Here is a 23,994-nt window from a genome sequence, read left to right as displayed (position 1 = left end):
TGGGGCAGGTTTGATTCTGTCAGCATGCCAATTGTCTGTTTCAGCCTCTACCTGACACCCCGGATACGGTGTATTTCCATATGTAGTGCACCTGTCCAGTGGGTCTAGCACCCCAGGCCCCTCTGAAGGTTCCTTATCCCTGCCAAGTCTTTATCTACCCCTGTTGCTCCAGTGTGTTTATGTCAGAAGTCAAAAAAAGCTTGTCATGTTTGTCTTTATCCTGTCAGGGAATTCCATTCCTTGCACTCACCAACTCTCAAACTTTGTAAATCCCATATGCATGAGGGCTTTGTGGATGGACCTCAAAGAGGGATTTTATTTTTTATAACTTGGGTATTGATTGGTGCTCCCCGTTTTACCAACATACTTGACACTTCCCAGCGATAGGGTGCAACTATGGCTTGAATGGACATGGAACATTGCCCTAAGTTGTCAAATCTTCCTGTAGCACCCTCCCACCAGGCTGGAGCTGGTCCTCTTCCATTCCTGGCTAGGCAGACCAGGAGACTTCATTGTTGTAAGGCAGTTGGCTCTTCTGCATAGCCTTAGATCTAGGACCCAAAGCAGAAGGCAAGGGGGCTGAGAATGGCCCCGCCACAGCCTTAGATCTAGGACCCAAAGCAGAAGGCAAGGGGGCTGAGAATGGCCCCGCCACAGCTCCCCAAATGTAACTCCTGAGCAAGTTCTGAGTTTTCTCTACTGTAAAATGGGAGTGAGCACCAGCCATGCTGGGTAACTGCCAAGGTGGGTCATGTGAAAACAAGCACTTCCAGCAGCATGGCAGAGAGAAATGCATGCTGTTTCTTACTGGCCTCTCTTCCTCCTAGAGCCACACTGTCCTCCTGCCACCTATTCTATGATGGCACGTGCCAACAGAGGGCAGTTTTTCATCTCAAAAATGTGACCCTGAGAGAAGAATTCTAGCCTATGAAAAGGATGCCACTTGGTGCACGATGGGGACCACGAGATGGCAAAAAGTGTAGGCAGTGTCCATCATCTTGACCCCCACCCCCGGCTTGTTTGAGGTCCAGCTTCTGGGATGCTGTAGAGGAAGAATCCAGTTCCACTGATATTCTTCCCCCTGGTCTAACTGTCCTCCCCAATCCCAATGGTATGTCCCCCATGGAGGGAAGCTTTAAAGAAGCTGCAACATTTAGCTGAGGAGGTAAGCTGTCCCTCTTAAGAGACTGGGGTCCTGTACCTCAGTATGTTGCCTTGGAGCAGGGAGAAGAGTAACAATCCAATCAGAATCAAGAAATGTATGGAGAGAATCAGATTGATCAAATTATGCAATGTGCATGTATGAATATGGCATAATGAATCCATCATGTATAATTATAATGTACCAATAAAAAAATTCCCTGCTTAGAAAAAATAAAGAGTGGAAGGTAAATGGGGGAGATGATCTGAATGGCATGAAGGCTTCTGACTTGTTTGTCCAGCCCCCAGCACACTCCCAAAAGGCCACCCTTCCCCGACACACAGAACTCACACATTCCCTTTGCAAAGAAGCTCTGTGTATTGGGTGCAACAGCTCTGGGGTCTCTCTATATAAATAATATACAAAACCCAACAGCTTAATGTTTCACATTAACAAAAATACTAAAAACTCATTAAAAATGGAGCCTGAGGGAAGGGCCCCAACCACTACTGGTGCTAGCCCAGGAAGGGGGCTAGGAATTAAGAGGAAAGGGTGGGGCCACATCCAGTGCACAAGCAGTTCCTCCAGGTGGCTCAGTAGCGTCCGAATATGTTGGTACTGGGTTGTGGCTGGGTATCTGTGAAAAACCAGAGATTGTCAGGGGTGGGAGACCCAGAAAGGTTATGGGTGTGCAGGAAGAAAGCTAGTTAGGTTCAAAGGGAAGGGAAAGGTAGGGAATGGAAGGAAATCTGGACCCAAAGCAATCACCAAGCTACCTTTGCCCCCCCATCCCCCATTAATTCCAAGGGGTTCTCCTCAGGAAGGAAGGAAGGCTTACTGGAGAGCTGTTGTTGGAGTTGCCGGACCAAAGCTGCTGTCTGTTGCTGCTGTTGTGTCTGCTGAAGCCCCTGGCGCTGGAACTGAGGTGGGAGGGAAAATTGGAAAATAGAACTCTAACCCTCTGGGTCTCCTTCTTCAGCCTCATTTCCCAATCCCTTTGTACAGTGCCATGCCTGGCCTCCCACTGCTACCCCATTACACACCATCCCAACCCAGATCACTGGCTATGTGCCCAACCTGGGCAGCTGTCCCTGAGCCTGGGGTTGGAGTCCAGCAGCTACCTGGGGCTGGGACTGGGGCTGGGGTTGGGGAGGAGCCGCCTGTTGCTGCTGCTGCTGGTGTTGTTGTTGTTGTTGCTGCTGTTGCTGCTGCTGTTGCTGCTGTTGCTGTTGCTGCTGCTGCTGTTGCTGTTGCTGCTGCTGCTGCGAAAACACAAGAGATATATCAGAAGCCATAAAGGCAGCCGCAATTTAGTATTGGAGAGATGGGGGTAGGGAGGGGTTAGGGCGTCAGGGCCTGGAGGCAGGGAGGGAATTCAGTCTACTCCTCCCTTCTCAGACCAATGCATGGGATGAAACCAAACCCAGAGGACCCATCAGTCAGTGTCCAACTCTCTCCCACTATGATCCTCACTAAGCAAAAAGCGGGAGGGGAGAGAACCAATTTAAGTACCAGCACAGGCCAGTTGTTCTGCTGGGTCTGGGTACTTAGCACACCACCTCTTTTAATCTTGGTGACTGTGTGGGAGGAACCCATGCCTCTCTTCCCTCCTTGGGTTCCCGGAGAGTCCTGGATGGAATCTCAGGGCCTTACCCGCAGGATCTGTTGCTGCTGCTGCTGCTGCCGTATATGGTACTGCTGCTGTTGCTGTTGCTGTTGTTGTTGCTGCTGCTGCTGCTGCTGCTGCTGTTGTTGCTGTTGCTGTTGTTGCTGCTGCTGCTGCTCAGGTAGGATGGAAGTTGAGCGGACGCCTGCTTGGACGCCCTGGGTATTCAGCGGAGTCATGGTACCTAGCATGGTGGTCTGCTGTAGTGTCTGGTGTGAAAACCTCCAAAGACAAGAAGTCCAGAGGTCAAGGCATGGGGCTGGGCGAGAGGGGCAGTTCAAACCCTGGGTTCCTGACCTGCGAGAAACTTTTCAACAAGTCATTGCGTTCCTTCCTCTTGGCCCTAACCAAAGGAGCCCTTTTGAATTCTGATAGACATTTTGGTCAGGGAATAAGGTGCAAAGACAATGCTCCATTTTAGTGTCTCATAGCCTTAATGGTTAGGAATTTTTCAACTATTTTAGTTATTTTTCTTGCAAGAAAAATAGTCCTATAACATGACGGGCATTCTATAAGCACTCACTGGGGTTTTTTGTTGTTGCTTCTGGGTAATACTTCAAGTTGTTCTACTGCTCTTTATGCCTTCTCTACCCAAATTGCACATCCAGGAGACAGTCTGTGCCTGCGCTCCCTGTCTTCCCTTCTCCCGCCTTCTATTTACTCATTCCACACTCATCTCTCAACCTGCCCAGCTCCTCCTATCACTTTCCTGATCAAAAGAACCCTTTCTAGAGCCAGCGTGGTAGTGCATGCCTCTAATCCCAGCTGCTCTGGAGGCTACGGCAGGAGGATCTCAAGTTCAAAGCCAGTTTCAGCAATTTAGCAAGGGACCCTGTCTCTAATAAAATATAAAAAAAGGGGCTGGGGATGTGGTTCAGTGGTTAAGCACCAGTACCCCCCCCCAAAAAAAAAGGAACCCTTTCTGGGATCATGTTTAACCCCCAGTACCAAAAAAACAACGCTTTCTGGGATTGTGTCTCAATGCTGCAGCTCAACATTCAAGGCCATCTATCAACCTTCCCCCTCCACTCCTAGCCCATGCTATTTCCCCAGCAAAATTGTACAATCCATCCTAGCAATGCTTTGGTCATCCAGATACCCTACTCATTCCAGTCCCTATGTTTTTGTTCATGCTACAATCCCTACCTGCAAAGCCCTTCCTTCTCCTCTTCTCCATAAACCCTAATCCTAACTATCCTTCAAAGGCCTAACCTCTTTCATGAAAATTCTCTGATGGCTCAGGTCTATACTGATAGTATCCCACTTCTACTGAATCCTTATTATACTCACAGCACCCGACTGCACACTTGATTCTATCTTTACTCATGACAGTCTTCATATAGTTTTCTATGTAATATTTTTACTTCTTAGCTAGACTAAAAATTCTTAGTGGTGAAGGATTATGTATTTTTGAGGGGCTATTTTTCTTTACCTCACTCAGTCCTAGCACAGTGTTGGTCACACAGTCACAGTTCATAAGCCCTCCCCCCAGTGCTTTAAATCCTAAGCTGCAGGGCCTCATGAAACAGTTACCAGGTCTTAACTATGGCATGAATAACATTAACTCAGGTATTCATTTTTTAGTCTATCCTGAAGTTCAACTTTTCAATAAAGGCTTTATGACTCATTATCATATACTATGTCTATAAACCCCAGAACTTTTCTTATCAGAGTCAGATAAATGGTTTCTCCTCTCAGATCCTCTAAGAAATTCTGGAAGTTGATGTGGGACTACTGGTCTTTGTGAGCCCTTCCAACTCCAGTGTTTTGTGTTTATGGACTACATGACCAGATAAATGTTCCCAAGGTCTCCAAAAGTTCAGATCAGTTCCATTACCTTCAGGTACTGGTTCTCCCAAATCAAATGCTCCCTCATACCTCAGTGTCCCTTCCCTTCCCACTGCTTTGGGTACCTTTGAGTGGAGGTCAGTCCGTGTCCATAGGTTGGGGCCTGCTGGTGTACATAGCCACTGGGCCGCTGTTGCAGGTGACGGGTAGGATCTACAAGAGTAGGATTGGTAGAGGGGTGGGTGCTCTGATAAGGCTGGCTGGAGTAGCTGGGGGGCACCATGGTACCTGCAGGGCCTGTGTGTTGCTGCAGTCCCACATGAGAAACATAAGGAGTATAGCCCTGGAGAGGAGGAGAGAGGGAGTCAGGGACAAGAGTGAGTGCAGCAGTTTACCTTCCTCGCCCTGATGCTCACAATCCCAAGCCCTTACCTGGGAAGTCTGCAAGCCGTAGGAAGAGCTGGGAGTCATCTGATGAACAGATGACTGTCCCAACATCCCCTGACTCTGCTAAAGGGTAAAAGGAGAAAAACTCAAACTCAGGAAATGCTTTCTGCTACATGCTTTCTTGTATCTCCCACCCTGTGTGTCCTTGTGAAGATGCTAAGTGTCTCCTCAGTCCTGTGACCCACAAAAGCCCCTCTCCCTGACAGCCCTCCCTACTGCCCCTCTCACTATCTTTGCCTGGAGCTGTTGGCGAAGGCGCTGTCCCTGGGGCACTGCAGGTTGCTGCTGTCGGTACACAGAAGTCTTGTAAGATGAAGGTTCTAGGCCCATGACACCAGTCATAGTCGTGGGCAGCACTCCAGGGTAAGCTGGTCGGGTCGGCAGCTTCTGCATTGGTAACCGCACAGGGCGGTATGGGTCCACACGAGGGCCACCTGGAAAAAAGAGTGGACTGACTTCATCCCTCCAGCCCTTGCTCAGAGTCCTAGTCATTCACAGTGCCCCAGGGGAGTGGCATATCCCTTACGTGGGAGGAAGGTCCAGGTGATCCCACCATTCCCAGTGGCTGGCCCTCACCTGCAGGTAGTGGCTGGTTCTGGGTATAGAGGCCTATGGGGCCCTGCCTGTAGCTCAGATGGGATATGGATCCAGGGTTGGCGTGGTGCAGGAGGTCTGGAGGCACTGTCACGCCATAGGGACCACTCCGACCCGGGCCCATGCCGTAGTCCTGTGTGCGTAGCAGAGGAGGAAGGTGAGTGACTTGTAGTGGAGTACAGGGAGAGTAGGTGAGGGGAGATGGGGTGAAGAGAAGCTGCATTTACATGGTTAATTTTTATTTCAATTCTAACAATATCCTTTCCCATGTGTCACATCCCTAGAAGCCAGAAACTCTCTCTATTATACACCAAGTCATGAAGAGGGGCTGGGGGAGAACTGTGGCAGGGGAGGCACTGGCCTCTGTTTTGGTGGCTGGCTGGCTGCGTTTCTTGCCCTTGGTGGACTTCTTCTTGCGTTCCTCAGTACTGGGTGGAGCAGCTCCTGGTTTGTCAGTTTTGGGGGGCTCAGGAGCCTTTTTCTCAGGTTCTAGCAGGGTGGGAGCTGGTGGCTCCTCATCTTCTGGTGGCAGTGGCAGCGGCTCCAGGTAATAGGCACGGGGCCGAGGCCTCAGGTGTGTGTGGTACAGTAGCAAGCGCTGCTGCTCCTCCCCTCGAGCCACTCGCCGGTCAACTCGGACTGTCCCAAACCAGCCCCAGGAGAGTGGTGCAGACAGCTTCAAGCCCTCGAAGAGATCCCAGGGAGATATCTTTTGTTTTGTGGAAACCTGTAAACCCTGCTCCAGAAAATGAGATACAATGAGCTGTTGAGACATGGAAAACAGAAGCTAGACCTTGAGAACTTGTAGAAGGGGGTAAAATATGTTGGCATTTTTTAAAAAAGGAAAAAAATGTTGTGCTTAGATTTGTGAGAGATGGTGAGAGGAGGAAAACAGACTTGGGTACATAGGGACACACGTACACGTGGAAGAGTCATGAAGGCAGAGGGATGGGTGGCAGGGAGAGTACAGGTGAAAGATGAAGTCCGGAAAGATGTAGTGGAGGCAGAGCCGGGGCAAGAAGGAGACACAGAGGCAGGGAGACAGAGAAGTGGGTAAGGAGAGAGAAAGAAAGTGGGGAAGTAAGGAGAAAAACATTCAGAGGAAGACAGAAAGAAACAGGAAAGCGGGGGACAGGGAAGGTGGTGAGAGACAGAAAAAAGCAAAGAGAAAGGCAGAAAGAAAAAGAGAGATGGATAAGAAATTAAGATAATGTATATATGAAAGGGTTTGGATTTTAAAGTCAGCATCCTCTTTTCCTTCTGTCTACTATACAAAGCAATTATGATTACCGAACAAATACTGTGACTGACAGAGGGAAGAGAGAAAACTGTGCCGAAATGGGTGGGTAGGGGAGAGAGATGCAGGGATAAGAGATACAGAGCTATTAGCCAGACAGATGGGTGGGTCCAGAGAGGAGGCAGGTGGGGCAAAGGAAGGAGGAGGGTGCGGTGCTGAGAAAGGGGTGTTATGTGATAAGGTGGGTGGAGGTGGAGGGAGAGACCAAGAAAAGAGGGTAGGACTCCAAAAAAGGGGAGATGAAATGCAAGGAAAGCTGAGTGATTCACTCAGAACCCCAGACTCAGGCAGAGTCTGACAAACTCCTGGATCTGAGTCTGCTGGGTCTTCCAGGTTAATGCAGGAAAGGCTCTTGCCCAAAGGGGCAGAGGATATGGGAAGACAGTGGAACATGCCTCCTTCTTGAAGATGGAATCGAAGCCAGCGATCTTGTTGCCCTTGGTGTCAATAAGGGAGCCCTGTGGCTCACATGTGATGACATCTCGAGTCTGCTTGGGTAGTGGCAGCAGCTGGCGAACCTTTTCCAGACTGTCTGATTGATGCTCCCCCAACTCTTTCTGCAGGCACAGGAATATGGGACAAGAGTTCAAAGACACTGAAAAAGAGTGATGGGAAGTCCTGGGGTAGTCCAGAACCTGACATAAAGATAACATTCAGAAAATCCTCATTGAGTGAATAACAAAGTAAAAACAGATGTGAAAGTGAAGGGTAGAGGGCTCAGGCCAGAACAAAGTCCCTGAAGCTGGACATCAAACTCAGTCAGAGTGGAGGAAGCTGAGGTCCTAGTGCCCTTGCCTCTTCTGCTCACCTGTAGCTTCTTCACCAGGTTCATGTATGCACGTTTGTTTTCCTCCATGCTGCCTTGTGAGATGCTAGACATGTCTGCAGCCAAGGTTCCATTGATGAGCACACTCAGCATGTCCAACACAGTAGTGAAGAGCTCACTGTGGTAGGAAGGCAGGGAGAAAACCACAGAACAAAGAGGTTAAGAAAGAAAAAGGCCTAAGGGGAGAATGGGAGCAGGGAGAAGTACTCGATGTCATCCCAAGGGCAATGAGACTGTGGAGAACCCAGGACCATGGAGTCCACAGAAACATCCACACTGATCGCTGTGGATAGGGCAGCTGGTGCAGGGATAGGGGGCTCCACTGGGATACAGAACAGCAGGGAGGGGACAGGGATGCTTACTTGTTGGACTGCATGTCGACAGTGCCGCTGATGATGATCTCCAGAAGGAGCATGGCCCACTCTGTGGTCTGCTGGGTGCTGCGCTGCACTGTGTCAAACATGCCCCCCACCTGCCAGGGCCACAAGTCAATCAGATGGCTCTCAGGGGTGCAGGGGTGATGACCAGCATTTAAGGAAAGCTTAGGTTAGGACCCAGGTTGGGTGGGAGGTCATGTTTCATTTGCCTGTGATTTGCTATATGATTCTGGACTGATGACTGAATTCTTGATCTCTCTGGGCTTCTGTTTCCTTACTTATAAAATTATGGGAATTGGACTAAATGATTGCCAGGATTCTATTTGAAATTCTACATTGGGTTTCTAAGTATTTCTCAGGTTCAGCTAGAATCTAGGATACGGAGGAGGTAGAGTCCCTGAAAGGACCCAGGTTATACAACCTACTAGACCCTGACTGCAGTGATCCAGTCCCTTTAACCACTTTCAGGCCCTGCATCCTTTAGGTGAGCAGGATTAATACTTGAAGACTCCAAAAACCCTGCATTCTCCATCCTTACCCTTATTCTCCCAACAACCTGGGGCTTCTCTGTTTGTTTGTTTGAGACAGGGTCCTGCTATGTTGCCCAGACAGGTCTCAAACTTGTGGACTCAAGTGATTCTCCTGCCTCAGCCTCCCAAGTGTTGGGACCACAGGCATGTGTCATCATGCCTAGCTGGGCTGGGGCTTCTTTACTGCATTTCCAGCCCCACCCCCTTCCTTCTTTTCCCCAGCTCCCCCTCACCAGGTTGAGCCGCAGTTTGAGTGCCTCATGCATTAGCTGCTTTGGTTTGCAATCATCTAAGTACTGGTCCTCTCGCCAATTATTCACAATCTAGGATAAAACAAGTTTAACATGCAGCTCAAGGATCTTCTTGTTTCTATTCCAAAGCATCCAATGTGTTTATCAGAAAGTAATGAAGGTTCCAAGTCCATAGTGGCCTCGTAGGTATATCCTTTACTAACCTCCTGCCCACCTCCACAGCTCAGAGACCTGTACCTGGTTCACCTGGTTGTAGAGGGAGGTAAGGAGTCCCTCACGTTGCTCATCCTGCCCTTTCAGACACGTCAGCACCAGGGATAAGAAGGGCTGCTGACTCAACAGGGACATGCTAGAGACAGAAGGGAAATAAAAGAAAAAAGAAGAGTCGAGGAAGTCATGGGCTGGGGATAAGGCAACTTCCAACCTCATTCCTCCAAATCCTAGACTTTGCTCTCTCAAGATAAAGCCTCTTAAAAAAATAAAAAGGTATAGCCTGTTGCTCAACCACCACTCTTATTCCCTGATATGCTACTTCCCTGTGATGTTTGTTCTCAGCCCTCAGCCCCAATTTTTATTATTCCCCGGGCTTGCCTCTTTGCCCTTCTTCCTTTCAGTACTGGCCTCTTCCACAGCCCCTTTACCTCTTCTGCTTTTGTCGATCACGTTCTTTGCGAGAAGAAGAGCCCAGGTGCTGACCCTTCTCCAGTTCCTCCCCAGCAGCCTTTAATACATGCCCTTGGACTGAGGTGGGCAGTTTGGCAATGAGGGGGGCCACCAACCATACACCAGAGCGCTCTAGAGAGCTGGAGGACAGACAAGAGGACATGAGGTTACAGAGGAGCTGGGCAAGGTTGCACAATCCATCCTCTCCTCTCCCTGGACATGCATAGTATCTCCATGTAGCAGGCACCACTCATGCCACCAGTGGAGAAACTTGCAAGAGGATGAGTCCTGACATGTTTCTACCCAACCTGAGCACAGGTTTGGTCTTGCTGCTGCTGGGCATGTTGTTTGCAGTGCTTCCTGAAGATGACCCTGTCTCTGCTGACTGTTGGAAAACCTCAATTGTAGCCTTGGCGATGTTCTCCAAGAGGGAGTTCATCTCCTATGGAGGGTGAAAGGCAAAAAGGTGCTTAAATAGGTAAATAAAAATAAAGGGAAAAGATAAGAGTAGAAAGGGGAGATGAGGGTGAAGGAGAACATATGTGGAGGTTCACAGGAAGGTAGGGACAAAACTGTTGGAAGTTTTAACCTCCATGTTTCTCCAGTTCCCCACTGTCTTCTCCTTTGAACACCTCTTTATGTCTGTGGCCACAGAAACAGGTTCCACTGCCACTGCTGCCAAGCTTCCCCACAGTTCAGTGCTCCAACACTCCCAACTCATTTCTCTTATCATCGGCTTCACACATCTGCCATTTTCCCACCTCCTCTTATCTCTCTCAGTTCAAGAGCCCAAGGGTAGGGCCTAGGTTCTCCTATAGTGGCTCACCTCCTTGACATGTGGAGTTGGAAGTGGTCATGGGAAAGGGAGGGCCTGGGTGGGCACTACTCACATTGTTAGGGGTCTGCTTGATCATGAGCTGCAGCTCCAAAGAAGACTGGCGCATGGTCCACTGGTCCAAGTTCTGCGGTAGAGGCCCCACCCCCAAGCTAGTCATCATTGTGTTACCCCCCACCGTTCTGTTGACCAATTCCTGATCTCCCATAACCTTGAATCACAGACTAATAGAGTTGTGAAATGGACCTCTATGTCCCTCTCTTTTAGAAAGAAGACTAAATTTTAAAAATCCAAAATGGTTGGAAATCTATCCTATTTTAAATGTAGTTCAGGAAAGATTTTATGTCTTTCCCCAGATTCCTGCTCCAGAACCTCATAATGCTTTGCATCAGAAAGTTGTGCTTAATGCTTAACCTTTAAATCCTGGATGTTAAAGTTGAAGCCTGTTCTGTTGTTTCAGGTCAGCTGCTCAGTGTCCCTGACAGGACCTTTACAGGACAATCTTTCAAAGTCCTGTAGAGACTGGAAGGCTACTGTTGGCTAATCTCCCTTTGGCATTATCTCCTCTGAGCTGAAGAGACCTCATTCCCTTAGCTTGTCCTCGATGGCCTTATTTTTCCATCCTCCAGTCCCCTAAACATTTGAAGCAGTGGAAAGGGCACAGGCATACCTAGGCTCACTACTGACTCTAAACTTACTAGTGTGTGACCTTGGAGTTACTTAACCTCTTCAAGCCTCAGTTTCCTCACTGGTCAAAAAGGGATACTCACACCCTCCTCATAGGGTTGCAAAAATTAAGGGAGAAAATATTTGCAAAATGCTACACATGGTGCCATGTACAATACTTGAGCACAAAGTATGTACTCAATAAGGACTAGCTATTACTATTCAGTTACTGCATCACAACCAATGTGCCAAATATATAGAGCCAAAAACTAGGCCTCCCAGATGCTATGCCTCCCACTGATGAGCCATCCTCACGCCAGACAGCTGTGCATGCACCTAACTTACTCCTGAGCTTAGGCCATAGTGGATTTATGCCTAAACACATACTGGAGCTGTTTCTCTCATCCCCTTTATCCTACATCCCTGTTGGTCTTCTTGCTCTTTTTCTTGATTCCACTATTTCTCAGGTTGGGTCCCTCTGCTTCCTCCAAAACGCCCATCACCTTGGCCTACCTGAAGAATACGCTTAATGCGCTGCCTCTGGGGGTTTTCCCCATCCTCGTTGTCCAGAAGTCGATGTGGGTAGCAGATGAGCTGCATGAGGCGCTGGGCTTGGGCACTACTCAACACTGGGTCCTGTAGGTCATTGCTGTCCTCACATAGCGACTTAAGGCAACGTTCTCCTACCCATTCCTGAGGAAGCTGATAATCAGGGGACTGGGGGCAACCAGTGACGGGGTTAGGAATAAGGGTGATATGCTGGGGATAGGTCAGGGACCTGACATATAGTAAAGAGGTAGTGTGATCACAAGCTGGAAACAGGACCATATTATACAGTGGCATTGAGGAGGTGTGGGGGGAAGGTGAGACTGACCTGTTGGCAGATGCTGCGCAGCACGTACTTGGCATAGACATCCAGACTGGCTGTCTCCACAGAGATGTTGCGGCCACCCTGCCTGCGACCGCCACTGCCACCTCCTCCCTCTTCTTCTGGAAGTTCTTCTGTTCCTCCCGTCACAGTGAAGCCTGAACCCTTCAGTTCCGCATCCCCTGTGGTTCACGGGTCGGAGATAGGGAGGGCAGAGTAAGATCAGAACACTGTGTAGAGATCCACCCCAGGCCCACAGAGGCAGAAACTCCCCAAATGTTGCCCTATGGGACAGAAATATACTTCTCTCCCTCCTCTCCTCCCTGAAGGTCAGAGAGACCACCTTCAGAAGTGAGAAAGACTGTCTCTTGTAGTTTAGCTGGCACTCCACCCTATACACACTTCTGGCACCACTCCCTTCCTACCCCCATACCAAGTACAAACACAGCCTTGAGAACAGCAAACACAGCTCCATCCACGATGCGGTTCTGGGAGGCAGCCAGCAGGTGGCGGTCACAGGAGGAGCGGATTCCTACTGTAGGCTTGTCTGGAGAGGGAGCTGAAGTCAGGGGAAGCAAGAGTAGAGACCACAGGGTGGGGAGGCCCACTTTCTACTGCTGCCTGACTCTGATCAGGGTCACTTACTTCCATCGGACTGGCAAGGATTTAGTTGTGGTGTCTTGAATAGGTGGAGAAGGATGCGGCAAGTAAGCCGAGCCCCAGGCTCTGAGTCCTGCTCGCTACAAGCTAAGATGAAGACAAAGCAGATCTGGAAAAGGCTGAAGCTGAACTGTGGGGAGGGCGGTTAAAGGGGAAAAATGAATGGGGAGAAAGAATACTGAAGGAGAGGTACAGCAGAAACTATTATGCAGTTGAACAGTTGAAAAATGGCAATGTTGTTGGGCTGCTGATATAGCTCAGCATCAGAGCATATGTTTAGCATGCACAAGGCCCTGGGTTTGATTCCCAGCACAGTGCACGCAACACATGTACACACACAAATGAAAAAGTCAGGGCTACAAATTCAGGTTTAGAAAACAAGCCCCTTCCAGCCTGGGGTACACCAAAGAACCGGCCTTCAGGTGAGGACCTGGGAGCCACAGCAGGGTGTTCCACACTGAACAATGAGAGGACGGTAACTGAATGTGTATTGAAACGTGGGGTCTAGAAATTCTAGGAGTTATGGGTTGATAGTTCACCAGCATTAAGGAGTGAAGGGATGGCAGCACAGCGAATCAGATCTTCTAGGAGCAAACACTGGCGAGCGATGAGGATGGCAACAAAAGTAGCGAGGGAGTCATGAAAGGACAGGTCACTGACCTGGAGGAAAAAACGGACATGATGGCTCAGGGCACAGAAGAGGCACCCAGGGAAAGCCATGTGCTTCCCCTCTACAGAATTCTGACCCACTACGACCTTGATAATCATGCCTAGTCCCCTGCCCCACTAACTTCCCCATTCTCCACCAAGAAGCTACCCCAAGTCTTACATCTACATTGCAGAGGAGATCATTGAAACCACAAGTGCCATTGTTAGAGGAGCAGCACAAGGCCTTAAGTACTCCTAGCCACTCTGCACTGAGTGACTTGCAGTAGCCGGTCAGCTCTGCACACAGGATTGCGATGTCATTCACCCTAGGGAAAATGTACAAATGCCCTCAGAAAAAGCCTTGCTCCACAAAACCTCTGATTCTTTAACTGTTCATTATCAAGGGTATAGTACCTCCCGGGTATGTCACCCCTCCCAATACCAGGTAGGGGTTCAATGCCCATTCCTCACTCAGTATGCCCCATACCTATCGGGATCATGGTGCCCTACACAGACGTGCATAAGGGCATTGCAGACAAAGCTGTAGCGGTTAGCAGGGTTCTCACTAAGACTCTTGCCTAGCCCTGTGTAGGTGAAGGTATGAGCAGCAGGGTTCTCCAGGGTGTCGATCATAAACTCGGGTGCCCAGCGCATATTGGATTCTGATGGCTCCACATTGCAGTAGATGGTATTCTTCACCTTTGAGCAAAAGTCGCTGCGGGGGTCGGGGAAAGGAGATAGCAGTGTTGAAGAACGTCTGGTGAAGGTGAGGTACAGGGATGGTCAGGAGATGGGAGAAAAGGAAAAAAAAAAGGAGGGAGTGAGGGACAAGGGACCTTGGGACAAGAAAAAAGGAGGTGGGCTCTGGCAGACTGGGCAGGAAAGGAACCACATGAGAATAAGGAACAGGGGCCTCTGGAGGCAGAGAGGAAGAAGGCCCACTCTTAGTAATGCAACAACATATGGAGGACACAGTCCATAAGTGACCCTGTGTAGACAGCAGGGCCTTGGGCTGTGCTCTGCTCCTGGGGTGGGTGGTAATGGGAAGGAGATGGGACTAGGTCCCACTCTCTACCCTTTACCTCCCACCTCTCTTACCTGAAGAGCTCCCCAAATTTGCTCTTTAAATGGCTACAGGAGGTGTACAGATCATAGAGATAAGCAAGGATACAGCGTTCCGCAGAGGAGCCATCTGATCGGTTCATCCCATGCTTCACTACGCCACACAGCCTGTCATAAGAAGCAGGGTTGGGAGGATTAGCAGGTGGTGTACAGGGCCCAGGGCACAAACGCCCCTTGAAACAGATTTAAGCCTCCTGGTAACACTATTCCCTATCCATCTGAATTGCAGGCACTTCCCCACAGTGTGAGCTCACATGTTCTTCCCAGGCCAATTGCATTGGCATTTGCCAGAGCCCTGTGTTTCAAGTTTTGGTGTTTTTTTTTTTTTTTTTTGAGGCAAGCCCTACTTACCCCTCAAAGACCTGCGCCATCTGGTCCTGGTTGAGGATGAGGCAGGCATGGTAGTGCCGCAGAACGGCCACAATACACAGGCACAGGCTGGTAGTGTAGCTGCCCACCAGATCAGAGGATTTGAGAAGCAACTCGGCCTCAACTACACTCAGTTCATTCAGTAGCTAGCAGAGAGAATGAAGGTGAGAGATGAGAAGAGGCCCCTCATGTCACTCATAACCCCGCTTCCTGTGAGGAACCTGGTATGCCAGGCTGGTGCCCCTTCATGTTGGAGCTGCCTCAGTACAGAAAGGTCCTGTTACCATGTGCCATACTGTCCTTTACTCCATAAATGATACCTCTAACCAGTCTCCAGGACACACTTCTATGAATTCCACAGTGGCAGGACAGACTGTGCCCAATGTTCTAATCTGTCTCCTGGGCCTCCCTGGGGAGCACTTGAGTCTCTATTCCTGCAGTCTTAGCTCATGTTCCACTCCCCCTGTGCTAGTCTTTCTGCCCCTCCAAATAGCCTGGGATACTAGCTGAAGTTTCTACCCCTATCCTCATGATCTATATAGCAAGAATTTTTTCTCTCCACCCTATCTTCCCTATCTTCCCCACCTGAATGGCAAAGTCGATGAGGCCACTGATGCTGAGTGAATATTCCATGAGGTCGAAGATGAACTGTACATGCTGCACCAGAGGCAAGTGGTATGACATGCCAAGGGCAAAGCTCGTGATCTGCTCCAGAACATTCCGGGAGACCTGATAAGGGCAGTGGGAGTGAGAAGGGAGTGGAGAGAGGGAAGAAGATCCAGGGAAGCAGGAAAGGATGATGGTGGAAGGGGATGAGACCAGCAGGCTTAGCCTGCCTAGGAAGGGGAAAAAGAAAAAAGGGAAGGGAAAATAGGACAGGAGGTCAGAATGCGGGAAGGGGGCTGGCTTAGGCCCACACCTGAGCAGTGACCTGGTGTTGGTCATAATGTGAAAGATGCTGGAACTTAGCAAAGATATCTTCAGCAGTGGGGAAGGCTTCAGGCCGGTTGCGGCGCCGCTTCTGCCCATCCTCCCCACCTGAAGGAACAGTTGAAAGGGATGAGTCAGGACAGACAAGATAACTAGTTGACTGGGGAGGGGAGAGGGATATGGAGAGAAGGCTATGGGAGGGAGGGAGGGGAAAAGGGAGGGTGGGAAGGAAAGGGAAGAAGGGAAGGGAGGGTCAAGGAAGGGCTGGGGAGGGGTGAAGGGAAGGATGAATGGGACTGTGAAACAAAGGTTTAGTGGACCACAGTCTATGTGGACCTTAGAGGAATATGTACAGGGAGGTGCTAGGTTGAGGGAAGGAAGGGGGAGGGAGGGAGGGCAGTATGGGGCTTACTGTGAGGTACCTAAGAATGTCAGGTCTCCAGGATTCAGAGGCACAATAGGAGCAAGCTGGTCTGCAGAGGGGGGGAATGAGGGGGGAAGTTTCAAAAGGACTAGAGCTCTCAGAGACTCCAAGAGACAGGACATTGGGACATGACTGGGGAGTTCCCTACGCTGGGGATGGGAAGACTGACTAGGGCATTCTTTGGGGGAGATCTGTTTAAGAAGCCTCAAACCCACCAGTTTCTGCTGTCCCCTTGCGGTTCAGAACCTTCAGGATATCCTTGGTGATTTTCTTGATGGCATGGCGGGCATCATCTCGTTGCTTTCCCACCCCAAATAGTACAACCAACCGCTGGTTGCACTCATGGCTGCATGACTCCTCCTGCATCCCAGCAGCACCATCAGACTCCAGCATGGATCTCCTTCCCTCCTCTTAGCAGCATGCTCTGTATCCCTCAGCTCCCCCATGCTCGAACCCCTTCCCAGAACACCCAAGCCCTCAGGAAAAGCTCCATCCCCTCGGCAAATTCCTTGGACAGAAATCTGGGCAAAAGAGATCACTGCAAGATGTTGGGGAACAGTACCTGGGGGATGGGAAAGTGTGTGGCATACTGCACATGTCGTGGCTGGTCATAAAGAACCCCAAGGGTCCCTTCGATCTTCTCCTTGGGTGGTGGCTTCACCTCCTTCTCCACATCTGGTTTCTCAGGAGATGGGCTGCCCTTCCCCTCACAGGGCATAGTAGGGGAAAACAACTGAGAAAAGGCAAAAGGGTGGAACATTGAAGAGAAAAGGGGATAAGGGAGTACAAAGAAATTCCAAGAAGAGACAAAATGGGAGAATCTAAGGAGCTGGATTTTACCATGCTCAGGATCTCACTTACTGAGAAGTCAGGCTTCTCCATATCCTCAAAGAGCACACTGGAACTAGGGTCAATGTCCATAGACTCTGAGAGTCCTGGATCCTGTGGGCATAGAACATAAGCAGAGCTGCTTTAGCCCTAGAGGAATGCTCCCCACTGTCTAGAAAAGTTCATGGGAGAACTGGAGAAAACAGACCATACTAGGGAAAGCACAGGTTCCAGATTCAAGCCCTGTCTAGTCACTAAGTATGGAGCTCAGTTTCCATTAGCTTTAAACGGGAGATAAATGTACTTCTGTTGTAAAGACCAAATGAAAAAAAAAAACTGACATGAGAGTGCTTTGTAAATCACAAAGTACAAAGAAAATACTACCCTTCTTGGACAAATGAGAGTCTCAGGGGCCTCTGGGAACCATGGATGGGAATGTCAGAAGAAACAATCATGGGTAAGGAAAAACCACTCACCTCCAGCTTGCTACTGCTGCTGCCTTCAGCCTCCTTGCGCTCTGGGTCATCGACAGGATCATCAAAGGGAGAGGGAGGCCGGGGACCAGGGGCTCCAAAGGCAAGGTCCCCTCGGGAGATTAGAGTGCAAGTATACATGTTGTGGGAAAAAACATCATGTCGAATCAGTTCACAGAAAAGCAGTACCAAGTTAAAGAATTCCACCCGCTCGCTCTCACTTCGGGGATCCGCTGGAAAGAGGGAACGAGGAGAGATGAGTTAGCAGAGCACAAAAGAAGGGGTCAGAAAGAGGAGGCACCTGAGGCATGAGTACCTCAGAGAGGAATAAATACCCTGAGGCAATAATAGGAATGAACCCCTCCCATCCAAAAATTGCTGAAGGACACAAATTATTATGTCTAAAAGCAATTCTGTATAGAACCCAAGACAAATACGGAGCAGAAAGCCCTTAATTATGCTTTCTGGTAACAGTGGTAGCTAAGTCTAGGTGGAACAACCAGAGGGTGGCAGGGGTCCATACTCAGCATGGGAGCCTGTGTATCCAGAAACTGCAGGAGGACATCCTGGAAAATGGGAGCACTAGGAGCAGAAAGGGAGCCAGAGGCAATGGAACCCTTCTCATCTGCTGCTTCGGATTCTCCACAACGCTGCAAGATGAGAGAACAAACTGAGGATTGACTTTTCCCTGTTTCTTCACTCTTTGCTACCTCCCAGCTGCAGACTTGATCTCTTCTCTAACCAGTTATCAATCTGCTCCTTTCTACTCATGCCCCATGTCCTTAACATTCCCTGTAGGATCTCTATTGGGGATTGAACCCAGGGATGCTTTACCACTAAGCATCACCCCAAGTACCTTTTATTTTTTTAGATAGGATCTTGCTAAGTTGCTGAGGGTGTCCCTAAACTGCTAAGGCTCATCTTGAACTTGTGATCTCCTGTCTCGGCCTCCTGAGTCACTGGAATATAAGCATGTGCCACTGCACTTGGCTCTACCACTTCTTTATTGTTTTCATACCTTCAACTTTAGTCCCAGTACCACCTTGCCCTCTCTGGGATCTCCAACCCCAGTTGAAATTCCTTCCCATTGGCCAACCTCAGCCTCAATCTCTGCCTGTCTCTTCTCCAGGAGCTTGGCTACCACCATGGCACGATGCCGACCAGAACGCTTGCAGCTGACAGCCCATTCACATAATAATGATACCACAGCATCGTCATCAGAAGAGATCTGGAAACCAAAGGAAGATAAGGATGAGTAAGGTAGGCTGGGGACAAAAACCAGAATTCTAATTTTTTCTTTTTCTTTAATTATGCACAGCATTTGCTAATTATTTACCAAAAGAAACTATTCCTTAGCCCATATATTCATGTTTAATGGTTCAGGAATACAAGTCAACAAGAAACTTCTATGGAATTCAATCCAAAGAGATTGTTTATATTCCAAAATCACTTTGCACTTTGAAAGTTACCAGCCCTCTTCATATTCTCAAAATCTTTCGTGGAATCATAATTTCTGTAGAAATCTGGGTATGTTGCTGGGCATGGTGGCACATGCCTGAAATCTCAGCACCTCTGGAAGCTTAGCGAGGAGGATTACAAGTTTGAGGCCATCCTCACCAATTAGGTAAGGCCTTAAGCAACTTAGTGAGACCCTGTCTCAAAATAAAAAATAGACTGTGGATGTAGCTCAGTGTTAAAGCACCCCTGGGTGCGATTCCCAGTTGAAAGAAAAAGAAAAAGAAAAAGAAAAAGAAAAAGAAAAAGAAAAGAAAGAAGAAAGAAAGAGAGAGAGAAATAAAGAAAAAAGAAATCTGGGTATGCTGAGTTGAATTTTTTAAAAGACCAGACCCCATCTTAAAACATCCTGAGCTGGCACAGTGGTGCACATCTGTAATCCCAGCTGCTAGGAGGCTGATGCAGGAGGATTGCAAGTTCAAAGCTAGACTCAGCAACTTAGCAAGGCCCTAAGCTACTTAGCGAGACTCTGTCTCAAAATACATAATAAAAAGTGCCCAGGATGTTGATTAGTGGTTGAGCACCCCTGGGTTAAATCCTTGGCACCAAAACCAAACCAAACAAAATGGGCCCAGGAAGATCAATGCCTCACCCTGCCTTCCCCTCATACTTACGTCTAATTTTGCAATATTTGCTCTCTCTATTCCCCTTCTTGCTCACCTCATGCCCATCCTTGCTAGGCCCCAATCCAAAGATTCGGTTACAAAGAGAGTCCAGAGAGTTGCTGAAGTCAGAGCGCTCAAAACTATGACTGTCCAGCACTTCCAAAGTATGGAGCACCCGTCCAATGGTAAAGCCTAAGGAGGACAAGCAGAAAAGGGGACTTAACCAGAGGTCCAAAGTATTCTGACTCTCAGATCTCTATGTCCTTATCACACCATCCTTTCCTCAAAGATACTTCCTACTATTTGTCCTCTGACACCCACCTGCAGTGGCTTCCTGGCACTTATCAAAAGACCAGCGAACCTCAACTGCCTGTCCTCGCTCCTTGATCTGCTGCTCAATCTCCCGCAACTTTGCACGAACCTGCAATATCAAAAAGGAAGCTTTAAGGATGTACTCAGGCATACAAAAGGCTAAAAGAACAGTACCAGACTCCAAATCACTATTTCTAGAAGAGGAATTTAGACTCATATCCCAATCTAGGAGTATCAGGCTAATGGTCAGACTTACTTGCTGAGTGAAGGCACTGTTGCCCTCTGGCATGGGCAGGTTGGAAGGGGCAATAGGCAGGTGGTCAAGTGGTGAACCCGTCTTAATTCGGCTATCAGTCAGTGAGTAGTGCCAAACCAGGGCACTAGGACAACACAGGAGGATGGTCTGCCATACAGAAACAGCTAAGTCAAACTCAGTTACCATGACTACCTCTCCAGAATTCCATTGTAAGATCCAACCCTAAGTTACCCAATGTTACTCTGAGTCCCAGAGGCAGGCATCAATCCATCTCTGATCCCCTCCTTTTGCCCCCCTTCTGAAAAGCTTTTGGGCCTATTATTTAGCCCTAGGAAAGGCCGGCCAAAACACCCAAAGGGGAACTAACACTCCATTACTGAGAAGCATCAATCTCCTAAGAGAGTACTCAGTGCCTACTCCCACCTCCAATTTGGAATCACCCCCATTCTCTAGCATAGGCACCCAGTTCTTCTCAAGCTACATCGTAATACTTCCTTGGGCTCACCTAGTACATACCTGTAGTATACAGCTGAGACCAAAAACCAGGGGCCGGTGCTGAGGGCACATAAGCAGGTCACTAAAGGGAGTGGAGGGTGTGCTGCTAGTTGGGGGCTGAGGGGCAGGAGTGGTAGGCAGTGTGCTTGTTGACTGGGTGGATATAACATGAGATGAGTGGCTGCTCATGCCATCCAGCTGCAGGGCCAGTCTCCGGGTACAGAAGTAGGCAAGGCGGCGGGACAGGTATGCAGACTGAACAAATTCCCCAGAGTACTGTGAAGACATGATCATCAAGGTCCCTAATTCTCTCCAAGGGACACTGATGTAATATCTTTGTCTTCCTCAAATCCTCCCCACCCCAAACCCTAGGCCTTACTCGAAGCAGTAGGGGCAGCAGTAGTTTAAGCAATTCATCCTCTCCAGGGCGGATTTTCTCAAAACATTCTAGCACCCAGGTTAGGAAATCATGTCTGTCCAGCATTCCATCCTATGGTAACAGGGATGGGAAGAGTATTAGTTCAGCCCAGGGACTATAAAAGATGAAGTGGATAAAGTAAATTAAAGGATAAAGAGAACCACAACTGGGGCAAAATGACAGGCACATTCTATTCTATAGTGACAGAGACCAAGGTTAGACTCAATTCAATGTCCCATAAAACATGGCCTCCTCCCTACCTGAAACATGAACATGGCCAGCTTCTCGTTGTAGTCCCACTGCCTGATTGCCACCTCCACATCATGGGGCAAGGGTCCTATTGTGGAACCACAGCCCCCACTTCCTGCAGGCCCTGGCCGGTAGTATTCAGCCATCTTCTGTAGCTGCTCCCATAAGTACTTGGTGATGATCTGAGTCCATTCTAGAGGTAAGATGGAAAAGGGACAATTTGACACTATCCTTCTGCTTAGAATACCTTTTGTTCTCTACTCCCACCCCCAATCACAATTCTAAATTATATTCTTCCTCTTAGCCTCTAGTCAAATGCCACCTTCCTAAGGCCTTCACAACTATCCCCAAGAGAATGTAATCTTTCTGTCCACTGAAGTTGCCAAGAACCATCTGTGTTCTGTGTCCTCTTTTTTGGTACTGGGAATTGAATCCAGGGGTGCTTTGTCACTGAGCTACATTCCAAGCACTTTTTATAACTTTTATAAAAATAATTTTTAGTTGTATAAGGACACAATACCTTTATTTTTTATTCATATTTTTAATATGGTGCTGAGGATCGAATTTAGTGCCTCATACCTGCTAGGCAAGTGAGCTACCACTGAGCCACAATCCCAGTCCCTTTTTCTAATTTTTTATTTTGAGACAGTGTCTCACTAAAGTTGCTCAGGCAGGCCTTGAAATTGCCATCCTCCTGCCTCAGCCTCTTAAGTCGCTGGGATTACCGACATAAAACCACCATGCCCGGTCTGTCTCCCCTTTTGACATTCACCATGTTTTATATTGATGTTATTTAAACATCAATATAAATTTACCTAAGCATTCCTAGTAGACTGTAAGTATCCTAAGGGCAGAGATTATCTATTGGTCATCTTTTCAGTCCAGGACATGAACACAACAGGTAATCAAATTACTTGATGTTTACTAATTGAGTAGATGCAATATAAGTAGAAGCAAGGAATATAGATCAGGAAGGAAGATGATTCCAAGGGCTTCTGCAGCACTCCTTTGAAGCCATCAAAGGTATGTCTGGTGTTAGGAATTACTCACCAATGAAGGGGTCAACATGTCTCTTCTTAACCTTGGTTTCAGTGATTGCTGCATAGTAGGCAGAAGTCATCTTAATGAGCCAGGCAGCCCTCATCACAGGCACTGTGTATTTGGCTAAGTATCCAAACACTTCTTCCTTCTTACTGAAAATGGGGACCTGGATGGACATCACAAATAGTGAGGTCTCTATTCCCCGTGAACTGACACCCAAGTAGCTTAATATAGGAATAGGAGGACACTTTGTACACCCACTCCCCTCTTAGTCTGAAAAATAGGAAACAGTACCTCACCTTTTTGGCTAATTGTGTGAGTGGTTTAGTGCCAGCCAGATCAGTGAACCAGGTGTTAATGGCATTCTGAGATCGCCCAGTCACCAGCCAGAAGTTGTCCTTCTGGTTCACTTGAGGCTTCCTGCGACCAGTGTCAGGGAGGGTGTTACAACGTAACTTCTCTGCAATAATGCTGCTGAAGTTGGAACTGATCTAAAGGAAAAAAACTATACCTCAGGGTGGGAAAAAGGGGAAGACAAGGTGGTCTTGCTTTTGATGGGAAAATGCCAGTGTGGTAGCATTGGATAATGAAGGCAAACTCAGCCACTTAGATTGTCCCTTTACATCTTCCCAACCCAGGGCCTTTGCTCCTCAGATTCTTCCAGCCTTTTCCTTCAGCCTGGAAGTGATGTCTCACCTTGGCAGGATTGAAGTTGACGTTCTTGGCACTGCCATGTTCATCCCCAGAGACAGCAGGCTGGTTATTGAAACCTTGTTTTACATTCAAGGCCGTCAGTTCATCCTGAGGCAGGAAAACGCATTTTAGCATTTTTTTTCCTTGGGAGGAGGTTGTGGGAGAGAAAGGCAGAAGTGAAAGGAACAAGAGAAAGGGAGGACGATGGTTCTGAGTAGAACATATTGTTATTTAAAGCTGGGCCTTTATACTCATTTAGACCCCACCCTCACCCCCAGGGTAACTAAGATTCCCAACCACCAGGAGCTTCCTCAACATCACTCTTCCCTGGCGAGTAGCCTCATCAAGCTGCCTCAGACAACTTTCTGAGATGTGTATGTGTAGAGAGGGGGATTCTGGCGCGGACCCTACATCATTTCCTATTCATGCTTTGGAACCCCGCAGCTCAGTCTCCGCTCTCCGACACCGGCCCACTTTACTCTTCTCCCTTTCGGGACTTTTGCTCCCACCTAATCGCCCCGCCCCCCCCTCCCTAAACTGTCAATGCCTCCTCTTATTCTAATCACCTGTCCCGGACCCTCGGAAGCCTGGATTTTTGAACTCACCTCCTTCTGTTTGGGATCTTGAGGGTACACATCCGGAGGCCCCAGCCGCGGCCGCTTCAGGGGCCGGTGTTCGTAGCTCAAGATCCCGAAGGCCGCCATCTTGCCCAGCCCGTAGCGCCAGAGGCGCCAGCAGGGCCGGGCCGGGAGGGGGGAGGTGGGAGGGAGCCGAAAAGGGGGGCGGCGGTTGAGAGGACGGCGGCCGAGAGACAACAAGGGGGCACGTTAGAAACTCTCGATTATTGCCGGAAACTACCGAGGGCAGCCGAGGGACGCCGGGAACCATCGGACAATACCGACTGCAGAGGGGCGGGGCCTGTCCCGGCACGGGGCGGAGCTCTGCATCCCGGGAGCTTTTTGGCCCTAGAGGCAGAAAGTCAATTTCACTAGGCAAAAATCTGAGAA

At 48.9% G+C, this 23,994-nt stretch overlaps 1 protein-coding gene across 1 annotated transcript; it reads right to left on the bottom strand.

Annotated features, from left to right (window-relative positions):
• Positions 1-1,499: 1,499 nt before the first annotated feature.
• Positions 1,500-23,818, bottom strand: Med12 (mediator complex subunit 12). The gene is made up of 45 exons (XM_047536372.1): positions 23,593-23,818; positions 22,991-23,095; positions 22,594-22,785; positions 22,304-22,460; positions 21,265-21,446; positions 20,966-21,076; positions 20,608-20,862; positions 20,092-20,238; positions 19,845-19,944; positions 19,579-19,715; positions 18,500-18,631; positions 17,927-18,053; positions 17,407-17,636; positions 16,964-17,044; positions 16,665-16,835; positions 16,318-16,462; positions 16,101-16,151; positions 15,668-15,786; positions 15,334-15,477; positions 14,731-14,894; positions 14,356-14,487; positions 13,745-13,972; positions 13,439-13,583; positions 13,149-13,269; positions 12,595-12,696; positions 12,383-12,496; positions 11,956-12,131; positions 11,595-11,774; positions 10,471-10,542; positions 9,889-10,022; positions 9,559-9,720; positions 9,155-9,266; positions 8,900-8,989; positions 8,122-8,231; positions 7,742-7,877; positions 7,329-7,490; positions 5,998-6,372; positions 5,619-5,769; positions 5,280-5,476; positions 5,028-5,105; positions 4,721-4,938; positions 2,795-3,029; positions 2,263-2,403; positions 1,980-2,061; positions 1,500-1,778 (listed from the first exon to the last, which is right to left on the bottom strand). Exons 1-45 carry the CDS (start codon positions 23,689-23,691, stop codon positions 1,735-1,737), a joined length of 6,546 nt encoding a protein of 2,181 aa, XP_047392328.1. The 5' UTR covers positions 23,692-23,818; the 3' UTR covers positions 1,500-1,734.
• Between the last annotated feature and the right edge of the window lie 176 nt (positions 23,819-23,994).

The sequence above is a fragment of the Sciurus carolinensis genome, chromosome X (genome assembly GCF_902686445.1).
Source record: "Sciurus carolinensis chromosome X, mSciCar1.2, whole genome shotgun sequence".
Classification (NCBI taxonomy): Eukaryota; Metazoa; Chordata; class Mammalia; order Rodentia; family Sciuridae; genus Sciurus; species Sciurus carolinensis.
This window is presented reverse-complemented; position numbering and strand designations above follow the sequence as displayed.

Excerpts from the sequence above, each read along its gene's own strand:
- Med12 (XM_047536372.1), bottom strand. The coding sequence starts at position 23,691 with ATGGCGGCCTTCGGGATCTTGAGCTACGAACACCGGCCCCTGAAGCGG. Across the intron at positions 13,973-14,355 it reads AAATTTGGGGAGCTCTTCAG|CGACTTTTGCTCAAAGGTGA; the intron begins GTAAGAGAGGTG and ends CGACCCCCGCAG. Across the intron at positions 2,062-2,262 it reads AGCCCCAGTCCCAGCCCCAG|TTCCAGCGCCAGGGGCTTCA; the intron begins GTAGCTGCTGGA and ends CTCCCACCTCAG.